General features: G+C 41.9%; 2 protein-coding genes across 5 annotated transcripts in view; one reads left to right on the top strand and one right to left on the bottom strand.

Moving 5' to 3' along the window:
- On the bottom strand, positions 1 to 4,166 carry adprs (ADP-ribosylserine hydrolase). Its single transcript, XM_078278266.1, has 6 exons — positions 3,837 to 4,166; positions 3,173 to 3,269; positions 2,851 to 3,058; positions 1,833 to 2,020; positions 1,540 to 1,640; positions 1 to 878 (listed from the first exon to the last, which is right to left on the bottom strand). The coding sequence occupies exons 1-6, from the start codon at positions 4,021 to 4,023 to the stop codon at positions 487 to 489; spliced, it is 1,173 nt and encodes a 390-aa protein (XP_078134392.1). The 5' UTR covers positions 4,024 to 4,166; the 3' UTR covers positions 1 to 486.
- A 1,428-nt stretch (positions 4,167 to 5,594) lies between these two features.
- LOC144535686 (zinc finger MYM-type protein 4-like) overlaps positions 5,595 to 18,517 on the top strand; it is a 29,811-nt gene continuing 16,888 nt past the window's right edge. For 2 of the 4 annotated variants that reach the window (XM_078278265.1, XM_078278262.1), the window contains exons 1-14: positions 5,595 to 5,796; positions 8,168 to 8,774; positions 12,023 to 12,075; positions 12,165 to 12,314; positions 13,105 to 13,168; positions 14,085 to 14,284; positions 14,601 to 14,725; positions 15,549 to 15,783; positions 15,944 to 16,159; positions 16,404 to 16,554; positions 16,789 to 16,904; positions 17,016 to 17,378; positions 18,012 to 18,162; positions 18,507 to 18,517. The exon at positions 18,507 to 18,517 is cut by the window's right edge and continues 165 nt beyond it. In XM_078278265.1, coding sequence (XP_078134391.1) covers positions 5,755 to 5,796; positions 8,168 to 8,774; positions 12,023 to 12,075; positions 12,165 to 12,314; positions 13,105 to 13,168; positions 14,085 to 14,284; positions 14,601 to 14,725; positions 15,549 to 15,783; positions 15,944 to 16,159; positions 16,404 to 16,554; positions 16,789 to 16,904; positions 17,016 to 17,378; positions 18,012 to 18,162; positions 18,507 to 18,517 — 2,484 coding nt within the window. In that variant the 5' untranslated portion in view covers positions 5,595 to 5,754. Of the gene's footprint in view, positions 5,797 to 5,850; positions 6,143 to 8,167; positions 8,775 to 12,022; positions 12,076 to 12,164; positions 12,315 to 13,104; positions 13,169 to 14,084; positions 14,285 to 14,600; positions 14,726 to 15,548; positions 15,784 to 15,943; positions 16,160 to 16,403; positions 16,555 to 16,788; positions 16,905 to 17,015; positions 17,379 to 18,011; positions 18,163 to 18,506 lie in introns of those variants that run through there. The other 2 variants (XM_078278264.1, XM_078278263.1) reach the window with 2 other exon arrangements.

Below are 18,517 nucleotides of genomic sequence, written 5' to 3'. Positions count from 1 at the left end.
TGAATTTAAAAAAAAAACATTTATTAAATAATTGTTATCCACTAAAAAGGATAAAACAAGACATGGCCAAATCATAGTGCAACTTTCACATGACAAAAGATTGTTCAACACAAAACAGGAGAGAGCAGGGAAGGGAGGAGGTGTGTGTGTGTGTGTGTGTGTGTGTGTGTGTGTACTATCACTTTCTGTATGACATTATCATACAGTCAGTGTAGCCTGTCTGGTGACCCTTGACGTTTCTTTACTTGATCAGCTTCACTATTCTGTTACCTAACAATTTTAGCTTTTTTTTTTATTTTTGGCAAGCTTGGGGTCTCAGAAAATAATGAGCTGTTTTGATCAATAATATAATGTGTCAATGTTGAGATATCCTGCCCTTATTCACAGGTTCTCAGTTAACCAACACAGTCCCAAAAAAGTTATTACCAAGTGTTAGTTTGTCATTTGTGTGTTTAAGAGTCCTTTTGTCAAACTCCAGTTGACGAATCACTCAGCTCCAGTTTTCTTCTCTGTGCCGTTAGAAGCGTTTGACTGGCTTTCAGATGCGTCTTCGCCGCTCTGCTCTCCCGTCCCACCCCCGCCTCCCTGTGATGACTGGTGGTACAGCATGTGAAGTCGCTCTGCGTTCATGTCTGCATCCTCGGCTCCCTCGCAGCACTTTATCCATGACTGAGGAATAGCCTCGATGCCATAGTGGGCCCCAGCGATGGCCCCTGCCATGCAGGCTATGGTGTCTGTGTCCCCTCCCAGGGCCAGGCTGTACGCTATAGTCCTCTCCAGGCCGCCATAGTTCTCAGGAAGGCATTCTCGTGGCTGCAGGCAGTGGAGGACGCAGAATATGGCAGTGGGGACCGAGTGGAGTGCCGCAATGCCGTTACCTGGAAAGGAAAGACAGGAAGACAGTTTCACCCCTTATTGAAACAATCCATTTGCTCTGTCCAAATAAAACCTAAATATGATATTGAATCAACAAGAGCAGCAAGAGGTAAATAACAAAAAAAAATGTTCAGCTGCAAAATGGCCATTTTCAAGATCCCTAAGGAGGAAATGGAATTCCATCCTACTGTTCTGTGTTATAAGAGTTAGATGTAAGTGAAAAACAATCAGTCGGTTAATGAATTAGTCGACCAACAGAAAATAAATCGGCGACTATTTGAATTGTCCAATTATCGTTAGAGTGACTTCAAAGCGCTCATTTGATGGTTCTGGCTTCTCAAATGGGAAAATGTAATGTTTTTCTTCATCTTCCGTGAGAGTAGTCGGAATATCTTGTGGTTGTTCGAACAAAACAAGCAATCTGAATAAGTCAACTTGGGCTTTGAAAAACTGCGACAGGCATTTTCCATTATTTTCGGACAGACAAATCGAGAAGAGAATTGGCAGATTATTCAACGATAAAAAAAAATAAAAAATGCCATTGTTTGCGGCCCTAGATAATAAAAATGAAAATAGAATGCAGTACGTATAAAAATATAGGTGTTGGAAATGGATGCCCTCAATGAATAGTCAAGATAAAGTCAGAGATAAACAAATACTCACCCAGTTCAGAAATGACCTCCTCGATGCTGACCTTGCTCCTGTCCATCAGGTCTCTAACTCTGTGGAGGCGCTCACAGAATGGCTTCTCTGCTTCTTTTAGGCTGGACAGAAACACCATGTTAAAGGAAGATTGATACTAAAAAAAATAGCACTCCCAATACAACCTGATTCTATTCCTTTTTGTTTTTCCATCTTTATAAATTCTTCCGTGTTTCCTGCCAGTGAACCCCAAACATCAGGTTACATCTCTGACCTCCTAGAGCCGTAGCGTCGTATATTCATGTAGGACTTACATTCTGGCATCATTGCGTGTAGCTTCGTTGCCCTCCACTTCCTCCATCTCTATAATTAGCCTGCTGATGAACTGCTGGGGCAGGTCTAGCGCCCCCTGCAGAGAGAGATGCACAGCTAACGCCTGCAGCACTGCCCCATTGTAACCCAGAGAGCAGGAGTGGGTCAGCATGGCACCCAGGTGGGCGAACTGGAGACAAAAAGAAAGAAAGAAATCAAACCAACTCTGCACAAACAAGTCAGTGGATCTCACCATGCAAGCCTGTGTGTTTTATTGTCAGTCATAAGTAAGACAAAGTACACAGAAAGGGAAGTTTTTTTTTAGCAAAATAAACATTAACATTATTTTGTGCTGTGTTATGCATAAATGAAGATTTTATAAATACACCGAATCGACTGTGTTTTAAGACACTTGTTACTGGTTGTTAGCTGATCACAGACGAACCACGTCATGGTTAGCTAACCACAGTGTCAAATGTCAGTGTCAACGTATTCAAGGTGCTGTAGGTAGGATTGGGAAGATCCAGGTTTTAGCCCAAAAATCTGAACATCGACAACTTCTCAGTCCCTCCCCCCCTTTCTGCTAAAGCCCCAAACGGTCTCCTAAGCCCCTCCCCCCACAAGGGAGAATGAATGTGTGTGCATGAGCAGTGAATGACACGCAATTAGACACCCCCCCAGTCAATTTCAAAGTCAATTTCATGCCAATTTCAAGTATTTTTGTGCAAGTGTAAATTATTTTGATTTAAATTCATGAAAACTGGTACTGAGCTTAGTAAATGTTTCTCACTTGGGCCAAAGTTTTTCATTTTTAGACTCAAGACTTTACTTAAGGTGTGTGTCAATAGGGAAATTAGGACAGTTTACTTGGTCACACAAAAAAATAAAATTTCAAATGGAAATAAAGCACAAACATGCTACAGAATTACTGAAGTGTTAGACAATTCATAGAAATTACATAGCTTCAACATGCATGTCACCAAAGATGTGGTTTTTGCCCAAAGGATGACCACTGCTCACCCTTTTAACATCAACTGGATTGGGGAAAGCCAGTGCGAAGGGGGCCGCCCTCATGGCTCCCCCATTCCCGAAGGAGCCTCGACCATTAAACTGGTCCCTGGCCGGCTGGTACACATCACTGAGCTGAGGGGAGGACAGCTTCTTCAACACCTGGATCACTCCAGAACCATAACCACGGCCTGGGGACGCACTGTACTCCTTAGCAAACCTAGAGGGGTGAGACACCAGTGCTTCAATTTGTGTTTTGTGTGTAAGTGCATCCCTCAATTCAAACTCTGCAAACTGAAATATAAGTGTCAGCAGCTAGTGTGCACTGGTATACCTGCGACCCATGTCTTGCTCATCAAAGCCGGCACGGGTGAGTAGAGACTGGACCACACAACGTGCCATTGCCGTGTCATCGCTGTATTCAAGGATACCTAACACACACAGACAGACATATTAACACTGCGTGATGGCGTACAAAAACAACGTGCATGACATATAGGCCTATCAACACTACTAGAATGTCAGAACTGTTTACAAATTGAAGAAATCAATTCATTTTCTGTTGACTTGTCAATTAAAGCGTGTTGGCCAAATGTCCTCTAATGTCAATAGAAGTTTGGTTTTCTCATACTTTAGGTTTGTGGACATCATTCTAGGTACTCATTTCTGCCATTTCCTATTATTTTGACGTTTAGCTGTAAATTATGGTAGAATAAATAGATGTGAGGTACTCAGAATGAAACCCCCTATGTAACGCTTTATTGCCCCCAGTTTAATATGGCAGCCTAGCCTAGTAAAGCATCTACAGCCCTGGTGAATAAGTGATGTCAGAGCTGGACTCTTCTGCAGGACAGGTTGGCATGGGTTTAGAGTAGCCTACAGTACGTTGGGAGTTTAGCGAATAGCCATGTATCTCTCGCACTTCTATCAGTGCCACCCTGTAATATGGTATTTCATTTTCCCCGGACTGGTGTATGAAATCTCATCCTTTCTCTAACCATTCCCTTTGGTCTCGTCGTACAGGCTGCTCAGATGCTGCAGCACACTCTCCATGGGAACCTCCTCCGCTCCTTCAAACTCTCCGCCGACACAATCTCCCAGCACAGCCGCGACCAGCGCTCCCCTAAACCGGGACAAAGACGCCGGGCCCCCCGCTGCCACCGCTCTCACTGCCGTCATTGCCATTCATCCGCTGGTGAAGAGACTTTAACCTACACCGAGAAAACACTCCGAGACAGGGAAAGGATACAGCACAAGCGACGACAACAACAACAATGTCGACTCTCTCTACTGCTTCCCGAAAAGCCTGTTTAACCCCGATGGGAGGTTCGGGTCGGCGCACATAGAAATACACTTACATAGAGTGGGCTTTCATTGAAAGACAAGCTGCAGTCTGCTGTGTTTTTTTATATTTCTATACAAGGATATGCATTAAGATACCGCAGTTCATACAATAAATGCGACCAAATTTACGAAGAAAAGGTACATTTCTGTGCCTTGTTGTTAGGGTTTTAAATTTGACCACAGTAGATGTGTTGTGTGTCCACTTTCTTTTAGCTATTTTTACCACAGCGCTCACTTTTCTCATGACCGCCGTACGCTAAAGTTTGCGCTGATACTCTCCTTTTTACGGTAGAGCCCTACATCTGTTAAGATCGCCCTCTGCTGGATAGGGGTTCTGGCCCTGACAGGATGAGACCTGTATGTTTCTCATAAATGGATCCAAAATGTAGAATAGTGAAACCGAGGACAAATTACAGGATCAGTGTCTTGTCTCCTTGTGGTCTGGTCTTATTCTTGTGCTTTATGCGATTTGTCCAATATAGTGCACTAATAGTCAGACCACGAGGTGGTAGATGGCTGACCGGTCAAGAATGAATTATTGAATGTAAAGTCCTCTTCACTTTCATTCATAATGGACATCTAAAAAAATCACAATGAATAACCAGGTTACACCTAACCTCAAATGAAAGTCATTAGGTCTATGCATATGAAGGTTATGACGTTTAAAACGAACACCAACTTTCTACTGCTGTCTTTATTTTAAAGACATAGATCCAGCACTAAGATTACATGATTTTTTTTTACACGATTATATTACCCAAAGCTATAGAAATTATTTTCAAATTAATCAATAATATTCCTTCTAGCCAATGCCTTACATTACAATTAAGTTAAGTAAATGTAAAGTAATGTATTATCCTTTCATTGAAACTACAGAACATATTTTCTTTTCCTGTCACCCCCAAAGGGCCAAACTATATTGGAAAGAAATAGAAGAATGGTTTAGACACAATCATGTATCTGGTTAAGAAAGAGAAACTATAAAATCTGATGATTAATACAATTCTTAGAATGACAAAACAACTATTAATTTATGAAACCCCCCCCAACCATTTTTATTGCTTTATGTAATGAATTTTGCCTATATTGTAAATCCCTGAAATATATGAGTTTAAAATCCCCAAAGAACTGCTAAGAGGTGTAAGATTGTACCAATTATAATAGTTTAAATTCACAAACCTTTAATTTAAATTGAAGACCATGTATATGTATGTATTATACTGTATAAATGTTATTTACAAATGCACTTTCATTTGTTATTGTTTTATTTTAGATATTTATTATTTTACTACTCAGAGACATAAGGATTTGAATATTGTGCTTTGTTGTTTGTCAAATTGTTGTTCAAAGAAGGAAGAGAGAAAAAAGGTCATTCAAAGCTGAAAAGATTGCCGTATTGACCCGAATATAGCTCGCTGTATTTTTCTGGGGATGGCATTTGAAAAAACGGGGTTAGGCAAAGGGTTGGTGTGAAGACTAGAAAAGTAAATGTCATTACGCATTTACAACAGCAACCACGATAGTACAACACAATTATCTGGAGCGAGATACCATCCCTGACAACTACCTACAATGTCAGGAGTAGAAGACGGAGAAAAGCCACCCAAAATTACGGTAAAGCTATAACGTTATCTTTCCCACCAAAGTGTTGTCTTCGTCGTCGTCTTAGTGGACGGTTTAACGTTATATGTAACGTTGTTTCTTCTCTACAGAAAGTAAATCCAAAACATTATCTAGCTAGATGGTTTCCTTGTTCTTACGGTTACACCCTGTCTTGGCGTTAGTTGCTCTTGTTTCTTAATTTAGTTTACAGCTGCATCCTTTTTGTTAGTAGCGTTAGCTGCTAGCATAGCTACATAACCCATAACCCCCAGAAGTGGGTGGATGTTTGGGAGCGCGGCGTCTGCAGCATAATTAAAACATGGCGGAATCGGAGGAATTTAGACTTAAACGATTACAGGTAAGAAATGCAAATCTATAATATAATTATAGCGACACTCAGACGGCAAGCTGAATTGATCAGTTGCTGTACCTACATAATAAGACATTGCTAGTTATTGTGGGCTAACTTCCGGTCGAGATGTGCACATTGAAGCTAATGTTAGCAAGCTAGCTTTCAACCCTGTAGCTTGGTGCACTGATGCATGCCGCCACGCCAAGTTCCCTAATAGCCTGACAATTTGATAAACTGCAAACGGACATATTGCAGAGAATATGATGCAGGTGTTTTTGTGAACCCCAAGAGCCTTTAGATGCAGGTATTTTTGTGAACCCCAAGAGCCTTTATTATTCCAGCACTACAGCTGTATGGTGCTGTTGACTGCTGGTTCCATAAAGCCCTTGCATCGCGGAGGGCTGCAGTGAACAATACAAAAGTGGAGATTTTAATATACGTGTTGGCCAGCGAGTCACCAATGTTATTTTTTACTTGAGGACACCGACAACTACTACAATGTCTTACTGGATTTTTTGTGTGTGTGTGTGTGTGTGTGTGTGTGTGTGTGTGTGTGTGTGTGTGTAAGTTTACATATATGCCAGGACACGATGAATGGCCGAATTTTAAATGGAGTTTGGTTGGACGCCCCCCTCCATACCACTAATCGGACAGCATGAGGCCTGTAGCTATCGATATAATAACAAGACATTAATGACAGAGGCTCGTATAGCCAGTTTCCTAAAACATGGACATGGGGAGGTTAAAATCAGTGTGGGTAGGGTGTTATTTGATGAGATTGTAGGGTTTCTTATGCTACCCCGAACAGTAAGATATAAACTCATTATATCGGTAGGATTTGTATAAAAAAAAATAGAAAGACACAAATGTGTTTTCCTATTTCACCAAAGTCAAAGACACTATCTACTGACAGTAGATTTTGGTGATGGTTGTGCTTGGTACTGTCACTGTTGTGTTATTACTGTGTAAAGTGACGGGGAAAGTTGGCTTTCCAGCCAATTGTATGGAAAATGGGTTTACTGCTGGAGGCAGACTGTGTGTTAGTATGGAATACATCACAGCTTAAAAATACAGTTGTGATGTACAAGTGGCCCTCCCTTTGTACACTATCACATTGTTGTCTGAGAAGATATTAGCTGGAGGTTGGTGGCGCATTTCAAAATCTGATGGTTCATTAAGTTAATAAGAAATGGAGAGGGGATATGATATACACATACATACAACCGTTTGAATGGCTCAGTGAACTCTGACTTTTTTTATTCTTATTGAGAGAAACGGATGATTAAGGTGTACAATTTGGTATACTAGACAAGCTTCTCAGGGTTTAAGGGTCAGTTACTTACGGGTAGAACTGTGAACTGGATTCTACCTGGGATAATTGTAAATCTGAGTTGAAACACTGAATGCACAGGTGATCAGGTGTTATTCCTAAAATTATTTTGAGTAAACAATTTTGTGAAAATGTGCTTAAAGGTTCAGTAGGTAACTTTTTTTTATAATAAAAACAAATATGTTTTTGTCATATTTGCTGAAACTTTTACTACATCCTGATTCCTGACAGTAGTAGTTGAGACAGATAATCTGTTCCTCTGCTTCCCCCTAATGCTCCTTTTAGCAATTGCGGGTTTCCACTGTTATTAGAGCACCAGTAGGAGGCAGATGAATGTGATTGTTTTCACGGATAATTTGATTCATATAGTACTGTCAGGGTATAGTGACAGTTTGAGCAAATATGACAAAATGTTTTTTTTTTTATTAAGGTTACCAACTGTAGCTTGAAGTTATATCTATTTGGTATTAATAGTGTGGGTGAAATTTAGTTTCCTTTGATATTTTGAGGTTTAGGTTTATTTTTAGCTTTAGTGTATGCATGTCTGTGAAGCCAAATGAAAAGTTACCATGTGAGTGGACCATAAACATCTCTTCTAGATTTGACAGTGAGGAATAGAAGATTAAAGTGCATCATTCCTTGAGTGCCTTGAGATACATGAATTTGCCGCTTGAAATCCCTAACCCGTTTCTCCCCTACAGCATGAGGAGCGCCTGTCCAGAGTGTTTGACGAAGTGATGGGGCTTGGAGACTTTGCTGACTCCTCCAGGAGCTCTTTCATCTCTTCCCCAAGTGGAGGTCAGGACGAGACAAAGGGAGTAGACAAAACTTCAGGACAAGGGGAACACCAACCGGTAGAAGAAGAGGATAGCAGCAGCAGCAGACCAGAAGAAAAGATGGATGAGGGAATGGGAGAGTCATCTTTTCCTCGCATTTCCTCCCCTTCTTCTGTCCGAAACTCCTCGTTTACCATGGGAACCAACGAAGGAGGAGGAGGGGGAGGAAGTGGAGGGGCAGCATTTGATGACGCACTGGATGGCCTTCCTTCATATGGGCCCGAAGAAGAAGACGAAGAAGAAGAAGAAGAAGAAGATGAAGACTGGCACTTTGCCATGCAAATGGACACCCTGGAGGATGTTAATGTGGGCAAGACAAACCCAGAAAGAGGCCAACCAGGAGTGGGGAACAACGTAACTCAAGACGAACCCTTTGCGCGTCAGCCCAGAGAGGAGCAAGAGAGGGAAGGGAGCAGTGGGTCTGCTAACACCTCCCACTCCTCCCAGGACCATACACCTGACAATAGCCGAGGTAAACCTGCATGCACATGAGAAATTAGACAGTTGTAAGAGACAAGAGTGATCACCAGAGCCATACTGCAAGTGTCTATCCAATGTATTGTACTACTTCATAGGGCCCTGATCTGGCGGTGGAGCCACGATACCGATGTCCCGCCCATACACCCGCTTCACCAATCGCGGGTCAATCACCACTGTCAATCATGACATTTCACGCTGTTTTTATAGCATCAAATAAATAACTGAAACCAAATTTATCCGAAGAAATGAACACATGAACATATGTCAGCAAAAAATCGAAACTACCTAAAATGACAGAAACCATCTTTGGGGAAAAAATCATTTTGAAGTGAATAATTTGGCCCATGTCCCACCCACAAACATGGAGGGGGTGGGATTTATGACCTATACTGCAGCCGGCCATCAGGGGGCGATCAAGGTGTTTTGGCTTCACTTTTGGAGAGCTGTAAATGCTTTCCATCTTTATATACAGCCAATGGTCCTGGCACACCAGGACCATTGTTCTTTGGGCTTTTATTAAAGGGGCACACCACCAATTTTACACATCAGGTTCAGTTCATTTGTCACAGAGAGTACTATTCCGACACAGTTGTATAATCTGCTCTAGGGCTCTGGAAGGAGCTTTCCGAGGTCTGAGAAACTAATCCTAATAATGTCCTAGCGATGTTTAGAGCTTTCAAAGAAATGGGCATTTACCAGACAGGGAGGGTCTAACGAAAGACACTACGGAGCTGCATTATGGAAAATGTAGGATCCAGTATTTCGATGGCTTGGCCTATTCTTGAGAATAAAGGACAGGATTTCTTGGCCTCTGCTGCCCTGATATTGACCTTCATCTCTCTTGTAAGTCTGTGTCCTTTTATAAAAGGGCGATACTAAATGGCTTAAGTGGCCCTTTTAACCGACTGCGGCTAGTCATCTCATGTACAGTGGCAAGAAAAAGTATGTGAACCTTTTTGGAATTTCATAGTTTTCTGAAGAAATTTGTCATAAAATGTGATCTGATCTTCATCTAAGCCAAATCTAATGTGTCTCAAATAGTAACACAAACAAATTCTGATCTTTTGCGTCTCATTCAACATTCAAAACGGCAGTGGAAAAAGTAAGTGAACCCTCACTGGTTGACCCCTCCCTTTGCAGCAATAATCTCAACCAGGCACTTCCTGTAGCTGTGGCTCAGACCTGCACATTGTTGAGGAGGAATTTTAGCCCAGTCTTCCTGGCAGACCTGCTTTAGCGCTGCCATATTCTTTGGACGTCTCATGTTTACGGCCCTCTTCAAGTCAATCCATAGCATCTCTATTGGGTTGAGGTCTGGGCTCAGACTTGGCCACTCCAAAAATGCGGATTTTGTTTTTGTTTGGATTCTGTTGTGGACTTGCTCAGGTGTTTTGGGTCGTTGTCCTGTTACATCGCCCACCTTCTACACAGTTTCAGCTGACTTACAGACATTCTCCTGAAGAATTGTCTGATATACTTGGGAATTCATCTTCCCCTCAAAGAATCCAAGCTGGCCAGGCCCTGATGCAGCAAAGCAGGCCCAAATCATCATGTTTCCTCCACCATACTTGACGGTTGGGATGATGTTTTCACGATGATATGCCGTGCCCTTTCTACGCCAGATGTAGTGCTGTGTGTTTTTTCCAAATCGTTCAATCTTAGTTTCATCAGTCCACAAAACATTTAGCCAATACCGCTGTGGAGTGTCACTGTGCTCTTTTGCAAACTTCAGGCGTGCAGCAATGTTCTTTTTAGTAAGCAGTGGCTTCCTTCGTGGTGTCCTGCCGTAGATACCCTGCTTGTTCAGTGTTTTACGTATTGTATCATTTGGATTGTTGTCCCAAAGTGTCTCCATTTGTTGATTGTTTGCCTAACTGTAGTCTTTGAAATAACTTTGTAATCTTTGCCAGCTTTATGTAAATCAACAATTCTTGATCGTAGAGCCTCTGAAAGCTCTTTGTGGCGAGGCATGGCTCACATAAGCGCGTTCTTCTTGTGCAGAGCAAACTCCAAAAGTTTGAGGGTTTTTTAATCAGTCAAAGAAGCTGTAGTCCACATCTCCAAACTCATTATTTTGACGAGACTCCAGGTGTGCTAAAACCTCACTCCAATTAGCTTTTTTGAGGTCATTAACTCAAGGGTTCACATACTTTTTCCACAAGCACTATGAGCTTTTTTGGGTTGTTCTCAATAAAGGCATGAAAGATCAAAAAAAATGTTGTGTTATTATTTTAGACACATTATATTTGTCAATACCCTTGACTTAGAAGAAGATCAGATCACATTTTATGACAAATTTCTTCAGAAAACCACGAAATTCCGAAAGGGTCACATGCTTTTTCTTGCCACTGTAGTTTGTGCACAGTGGTGCAGGCACCGGTTGACTTGATCAGCAGCCAAAAGCAGAGAGAGTGGGCTGACATAATAAATGCCTTTTTAGTGGGATATCTCCTTCTCATTTTATACCAGGCCTCTTTCCTCTTTCACATGGAAATGACAACAGGCTGAAAATTCCAGTGCAATGCAAAACTTAACAGAACCAGTTGCAACTTTGTATTAGACACATTAGTATTCTCAGTATGTACAGTAACTACACAGTTAAACAAGATTGAGAGTGTTGTGAAAAATGGTAGCCTTGTTTGTTTACTCTCTATTTTATTATATTTTTATTAACTTGTATTACATGTCATTGTAATGTCATTTTATCCGACGTGACTTACTAATTGCTATATATGGCAGAGGTCGCACGCCTCTGGAGCAACTAGGGGTTAAGGGTCTTGCTCAGGGACACATTGGCTGATGTGTCACAGTGGGAATCGAACCCAAGTCTTCCACACCAAAGGCATGTGTCACATCCACTGCGCCATCACCACCCCGACTAGTAGTGTTTGTAGTTTGTTTAAGTGCAGCTTTTAACAAAAAGCACACAGTTCATTGAGATCAGCTGGGTGTGTCAGGGTTTGGTGTGTGTGCTGCCCCAATTTCAGTGCCCTTCCTTGGGCGGTACATATGCTTGGGAATTGGACAGTTTTTAATTCATCAGAACAAAATGTGAGGTGAATGTGTGGAGGGGGTAAAATGCTTGAAAAATAGTTTTGAGTGTGCACTGGAATTGTTTGCGCCAGTGTGTTTTTATTGTCCATTATTCCCTCTCATTTATGGTGGTCTGGACGAGTTGTAATCTCCTGGGTGAAGTATGTACTGTTTTAATTAACGTTTTCTTTTCTACCTTTCTGTCAGATGGAGGCGTCCTGAACCAGACAGATGAAACAGAAGATAGCCAGCAGGGAGAGGTAGGGCTCTAGAAAGACTGTCAAGTAAATGCAATGAAAAAAAACCGTTGAACCTTCGTCAGGTAATTATGAATACTCCATTATTTCAGAGGTCAGACGCAGCTCCAATGGCGGACAGTAATCCCCCAATATCTCCTAGTATCAATATTAAAGATGAGCCCATTGATGAGGGCTACGACGCTGCTTTACTGCCTCAGAGCTCCATCAGACAAATCAAAGAAGAGCTGGAGCATCAGGAGGTAGGTGTGAGGAGAGAATGTTATCATTATGCACCTGCTGTTTATGTTCAGTACTAAGGGTAGAATTGTAATGGGATTTAACCAGAAAATAATGAAGCATTGGATTGAAGCTGTTGACAGTCCATACTGTGTGCTGTTTGTTAATAATAGTAGAATCAGGGTCCAAAATGATCACAAAAAAATCTATGTTGGGGAATAAAATACATGATCATTTATTTTATTCTTGCTGAAACAGGCCTACTTCAACACTCATTACTACAACGCATAAGTTGAATGACCTTGTTTTGTTTTGCTTTGACTCTGAACACTGGTGGCAGCATGCAACAAATGACCATCAATAATTTTATCGCATTTCTTTGATTGATCCTCGCTGTCCACGGCACTACGGTTACGCTAACTTTATCTAGCTCCCTAACCAGCCTGATTACCAGTGGTACTGGTCGGTACCGCAGAGGAGAATATCCCACTGACCGTGAAAAAAATGAGCCTGCAAGTATGTTGCTGCTGGCGGCACAATTTTGGAGTACATGGACCTAGCATTAAAAGAAAAAGCACGGTGGAAGTACGGTTAAAAGAAAATGTACAGAGAAGTGGTGCTTTACAGATCAGGGATGGAGAGAGATCCACTTTTTTATGACAGCGACAGCAATACAATGAGCTTTTTTTTAAGGACATCTTATTTTATTTTTTTAAACCAGCCATTGACGGACAAACCAAAAAGTAAATTTTGCACCCTGAGTCGAATGCTTTATAGCATTTTATTTTATTCTTTTATTTGTTCTCATTTCAGGAGGAGCTGAGGATCAGCTCTGTCTACTCTGTAGGTGGAGGGAACACCTTTGCATCGCCTACCGGTAGGTTCATTTATTTGTTCGTTGTTGTGACATGATTCTCTCATTTAAACATCAGACCTGACATTTTCTAGTGGTCATATTGTGTCCTGTTCATGTTTGTAAGTTAGATAAGAAGAAGACTTTAGCAGGAAACCATCTCGGAAGCCATCGGCTACCGGTCTGATGACGATTTAGCCTCTGTAAGGGGGGAAATAGCCAATATGTCGGGGTTTCTGGTTTAGCCAGCGGAAATCCGGGCCAAGACTTCTTCTTTCGTGTGCTGCGTCTGATTAGCAACTTGAGACGCGAGAATGGAGTTGGAGTTAAGAAACAACGTCTCTATAAACAGATATCGGCATATTAATGCAGATAAATCATATTTTTTTTAAAAGCAATCAAGGTCGGATGATAGCTGATGGGTTCCAAGAGTGCATTTTGTCCAATGTGTTCCGCCTCTTTTACTCGCCACACGGATTGTTTACCTGCATGCAACCAAAGCCCACTCACAAACAGATTTCAAACCGAAAACCAGAACCCTTCCAACAACAAGATGTTGTCCCAAATCTGTCGCACACACCGAAAATGCTGGGGGCAGTTTGGTTACTGCACGCAAGAGCTATTGGGTTATTTTGGTCATGTTTAAAAGGACCATACCCGTGGTTTTGTTTCAACCAAATAAATATCTGCTTTCATCTTCCGTCAGTGGCAGTCATTTCCCAAAGCATGCATTGCAAGCCACACTTTTCTAATATTTTGTGAAATTGTAAATTGTTTTCACCGGCAGAGCCCTGTTAATGTTTGTTAGATACATCTGTGTCAGCAGCCAGTAGTTCAGAACTGCAGATTTTCCATGTGTGGGTGTTGTATTATTAAAAGTGATCAAACAATATTGTTGTTGTTACTTGTTCTTCTATCTTTTCCCTCTTATCCACTCAAGTGCCAGCTGCAGTCCCAGCTCCTACTCCTACGGCCATTTTTATCCCAGGTAGAGGACAGCATGTCCTACAAGCTATAGCTCCCCTCCCCCTCAGACCACCAGCTCCAATCCCCAGTTCACTACCAGCTCTGGTACCAGCACCCCCACGCCCACCTCCGCCCGCCGTTCCTGGTAGCGTTCGCTGCAGTGGCTGCTCTAAGGTACTGTTGTAACTTTTTGCTGCTTAACAAGACCCCTCTACATAGATGTGCGTAGTATTAAGGGAAAACTGTTTATATATAAACTTTTTTTTTTCTTTTTTTTTAATGTCAAACACTTTTGAATAGTTAACACCACTCATGTCTAATGCATTGTTATTAACATGGAATACTGACAGATTCATATTTTCTATATTTATCAGCTATATTTATGGCACAATAAGCAGAAATTATGTTTAATGTGTCAGGACTTTTGACAGTGATGTAGGATTTTATTTCCTGTCAGTTTTATGTTTCATGGTTCTGTAAATGGTTGTAGGTTCTTCTGAAAGGCCAAACAGCATTCCAAAGAAAAGGTTCGACGCAGCTCTTCTGCTCCACAGTCTGCCTGACTGGTCATCTGCCTCCAGCTAACAAGAACCGATCCTGTTTTCAGTGCAACAGGTACATCTTTGTTTCCCTCTGACATCAGTATAAACTTAAATCTGGGTTCAATTTAGCTGCCATAAGCTGGCAGTCGGTTTATATGAGGTGTATTCGTTTACCACGTGGAAATACTCATGGTTAAAATGGTGTGCTCCTTTTAGTTTAAAGCAAAACCATGTTTGTTTTAGGGAGTTTTGCTATTTCTGACTTTTAAAGTTAGGTAGATGAATACAGAAGAGTTGACTATGGGAGTGTAAAGGGTGCCTTAAGGCAGCAAGACATTTCCATCGTTTTGCTGACAGTTTTTAATAAAACACCTTTATGGAACACTACATTTGTTTTCTTTATAATATACTGTATGACCATCTAATTCTATTGTAGTGTAATTGAAAAATTGTCTATTCAGTGGCCCACATGTCAGAATCCTAAATCCCATATACAGTTAAAAAACTTATAAGCTTTTTTCCTCACCAAAACACTATGTATGTTTGTAGTTTTTCTCTCCATCATTTCACTGTACACATTTTTCTATAAAATGACAAGTGATCGTCTCAATTGGTCGCGTGGGAGTTTAGTAAGCTCCAAATTTGACTATAACTACCACTATAACTCCTCATATATTATTATTACTGTCGTCTTCAAAGAAATGGATTCATATTGACTTTGTTCAGGCAAGGTTGAATGCATAATAAATATAACGTCTTGTCTATTAAATTCAAAATATTCAACGTTTTGTCATTTTTGCCACTTTGTATGTTCCAACCCCAATCTTGCCATCATCCTGGATTTTTTGACTACTGTTTCTTTTTCTTTTTTTCTCCTTGTGCTGTTCTCTCTGCAGGGAGATTCTTCAGCCCAGGGACATGATCACAATTCCATCAGACGGCAACACCTACTTTTACTTCTGCGGCCAGTTCTGTTTGTCTGTCTTTAGACACAAGAAGAAAACTGTTGACAAGGTTCCTGATAAATGGGCTGACAAACGAGTGGAGAAGAAACCCGAGAAGCCGCCTGAGAAACCAGCGGAGCGCCCACCTGAAAAACCCTTCTGCAGTGTCTGCAGAGTCTCCAATAGGGTAAGAGAGACACAAAAGGCTAGCTTTAATGGCAAAGACAGATTTTGGTCAAGGTGCCTGATAAGCCAACTTAACAGTATTGGCCCAGGTTCCCTGCGTCCTTACTCTACCGTCTAATTCTCTTTCTCCTCCTTGTGTTTGATTATTGTCATCTCTATAGCAGATTGAGCACGAGGTCACCCATCAGGGTCGTCTGCACAGACTCTGTAGTAATGCTTGTTTTGTAACATGGCGCAAGATGCGGCAGTTAGCCATGAACTGCTGTGAAGGCTGTGGACTTTACTGTAGTAGCAGCTCAGGCTCCTGTCAGACGCTCACAATTGAAAGAACTCAGCTCAACTTCTGTGGTCCGACCTGTATTGGCACCTACAAACAGGTATGTGTTTGTTTAAAAGATCATTTTTATATAATCTTGTTTGGTTCAGTATTTATGACAGAAACGTGAACTCTTTGGCTACACTAGCCATTTTTGCATAATAGTGGCTCCAAATGGCAATAAGATGTGAGTTTGAGTAGCTTAAAATCATGTAACAGCAGAAAATCACAACGCAGCCCCCCTCATGTTTATGAAGCAAATGTAAACCTCTTCAATACTAATTGTGTTTTTTTTTTCCGCACAGACCTGCAGAAAGACGGTTACATGTGCCTACTGTCACAAAATGGCTATAGTGTCCTCCACCCTTATGGAACGAGACCAGAGGGGCAAAGTTCAGCTTTACTGTTCATCTGCTTGTGTGGAACAGAGTCGACCACCCCCACACGTTCTCACAGGTAGTACACACCACAGAGACGCACACTCACGTGCCAAGGTTAGCATATAAATGCATACTTAAATACAGAACTTGGAAAAGGCTTCAGATCTTCTCAGTGACTAAAATAATCTTCTTACTGGTTTATGAAAACATACCAAACGCAAAATATAATGAATTTAAAACTTTACAGGTGGCACAGTGAATGCATGCCTCATTATTAATGAATTCATTTTATGTTACCCCTTTCCTTTAGGTGCTGCATTCCCCTGCTGCCAGTGCAGGGTGTCCGCTGTTCCTCAGTATCATCTGGCCATGGTGGACGGCACCATTCGTAACTTCTGCTCCTATGACTGTGTTTCTACATACAGGGTAAAGGCACCAGTAGCACAGGAGCTTTTTTGTATCGAACATAAGATGTTGATGAAGCATCTGTTGGCCTAGATTTGACATTGCTGTTATTTTCACACCTTGTCTTTACAGAAGTCTGGGGACACCTCTCAGCCAGACCTGACCAATGGAACCTCTGTTCTCAGGGACTCCTCCCTCAGAGATGCCCCCAAAGCCGGGCCCTTTCCCGGAGCAAGCTCAGTCCCTCCCATCCCTCAGGACTACCCATCTTCAGTGCCCTACTTGGGCCACCATCCCAGTCATACCTCAGTGCCCCCACTGGTGCCCCACTACCCAGCTATGCCTTCCCCCTCTATTCCTGGGCAAGCCCAGGCCAGAGCACCTGCTGATCACCCCTTGAAACCAGCAGAAGGCGGGCCCAGTGACCCCTCCAAGCTGAACTGCCATCAGTGCAGCAAACAATTCAACACAAAGCCGCTGCTATTCAGTAACCAAGTAAGGAGCACAGCTCACATGCACATACAGACTCTCAGTATATTCAGAGACTTAAGCGTCCGGTATACTCGCCGCAGCCGACCTGTTGTGCGCAAATGTGACGTCATGGGAGCGCTGTAACGGTTTATACTTGCGCGTGGTGGTTGTGACACTAGTTGCAGTCTTCTCCTGAACAGAGGTGGCGCTAATGAGGAAAGGCTACCGACTTTGCTATTTCTACAGACTAGAAGAAGAAAAAGGTAAACAACAGCAGAACTGGCAGCAGCATTGACGTCAATGTTTCGATTTGATTCGATGACCTACTTGGTGGGATCAGGCCTTTCATTCACCATAAAAGAACTCATCTTAACCCAGTAAGTTTACAAGAGAGACTTGCAGTCCCTCTGAGAGTCCTGGCATCTGGTTCCCCTCAAACTCATCCATTGCTTCCTGTTTCCGCTGGTCGCGCACTCAAAATCCTGGCGCGCCAGCGAGATCTACGTCATTTTGACGTCACATTGTCGAGCGACAGGTTGGCTGCAGCGACTGTAAAAAGGCCTTTAACCCTAAGCCTTATAGCTAGCTGCATGATGGGTGTTAAATCCATCACCTAACTATGATGATGATTACACTAATGCTAATTCTTTCCTGCAGGGTCGTATTTCTATGTTCTGCAGTAGGACTTGCTGTGATCAGTATAAAACCCAGAAGAATATCCTGATGGTGTGTGAGTTCTGTAAACAGGAGAAAGTGCCCTTTGACATCACCAGTTACAACCAACAGGACCTGATCTTCTGCAGTGAGAGTGAGTTAACACAGAAATGGCTTTTCCCTATTATCCTCTCATCTGCTTTGTTTTCAGGTATTCTTATGGCTCAGTGGAAAAGTATTGTAGCCTTGATTGAAGTATAAAATTGCAAATGCAGAACGTTTGATTAATGCCAGTCAACTCGGTCCACTCACAATCTCGACAAAACTGGCCTAAATGATGACCAACTACAGCTCTGGCCTTCCATACCTTTTAAATTATTAATCAACATAGGTCTAAAAGTCAAATTTAAACCACTGTTATAACACTTGTGGGCTGAAACATATGTTTGTTGTACTTAAATTTAAATAACATTATACCCCACCCATTCTGTGTTCCAGACTGTAAGCTG

Source organism: Sander vitreus, chromosome 20 (assembly GCF_031162955.1).
Source record: "Sander vitreus isolate 19-12246 chromosome 20, sanVit1, whole genome shotgun sequence".
NCBI classification, from domain to species: Eukaryota; Metazoa; Chordata; class Actinopteri; order Perciformes; family Percidae; genus Sander; species Sander vitreus.
This window is presented reverse-complemented; position numbering and strand designations above follow the sequence as displayed.

Coding starts and splice junctions, on each gene's coding strand:
- adprs (XM_078278266.1), bottom strand. CDS start 4,023: ATGGCAATGACGGCAGTGAGAGCGGTGGCAGCGGGGGGCCCGGCGTCT. Junction 3,059..3,172: donor GAGCAAGACATGGGTCGCAG/GTATACCAGTGC, acceptor TCACCCCTCTAG/GTTTGCTAAGGAGTACAGTG. Junction 2,021..2,850: donor ATCCAGTTGATGTTAAAAGG/GTGAGCAGTGGT, acceptor TTTTGTCTCCAG/TTCGCCCACCTGGGTGCCAT.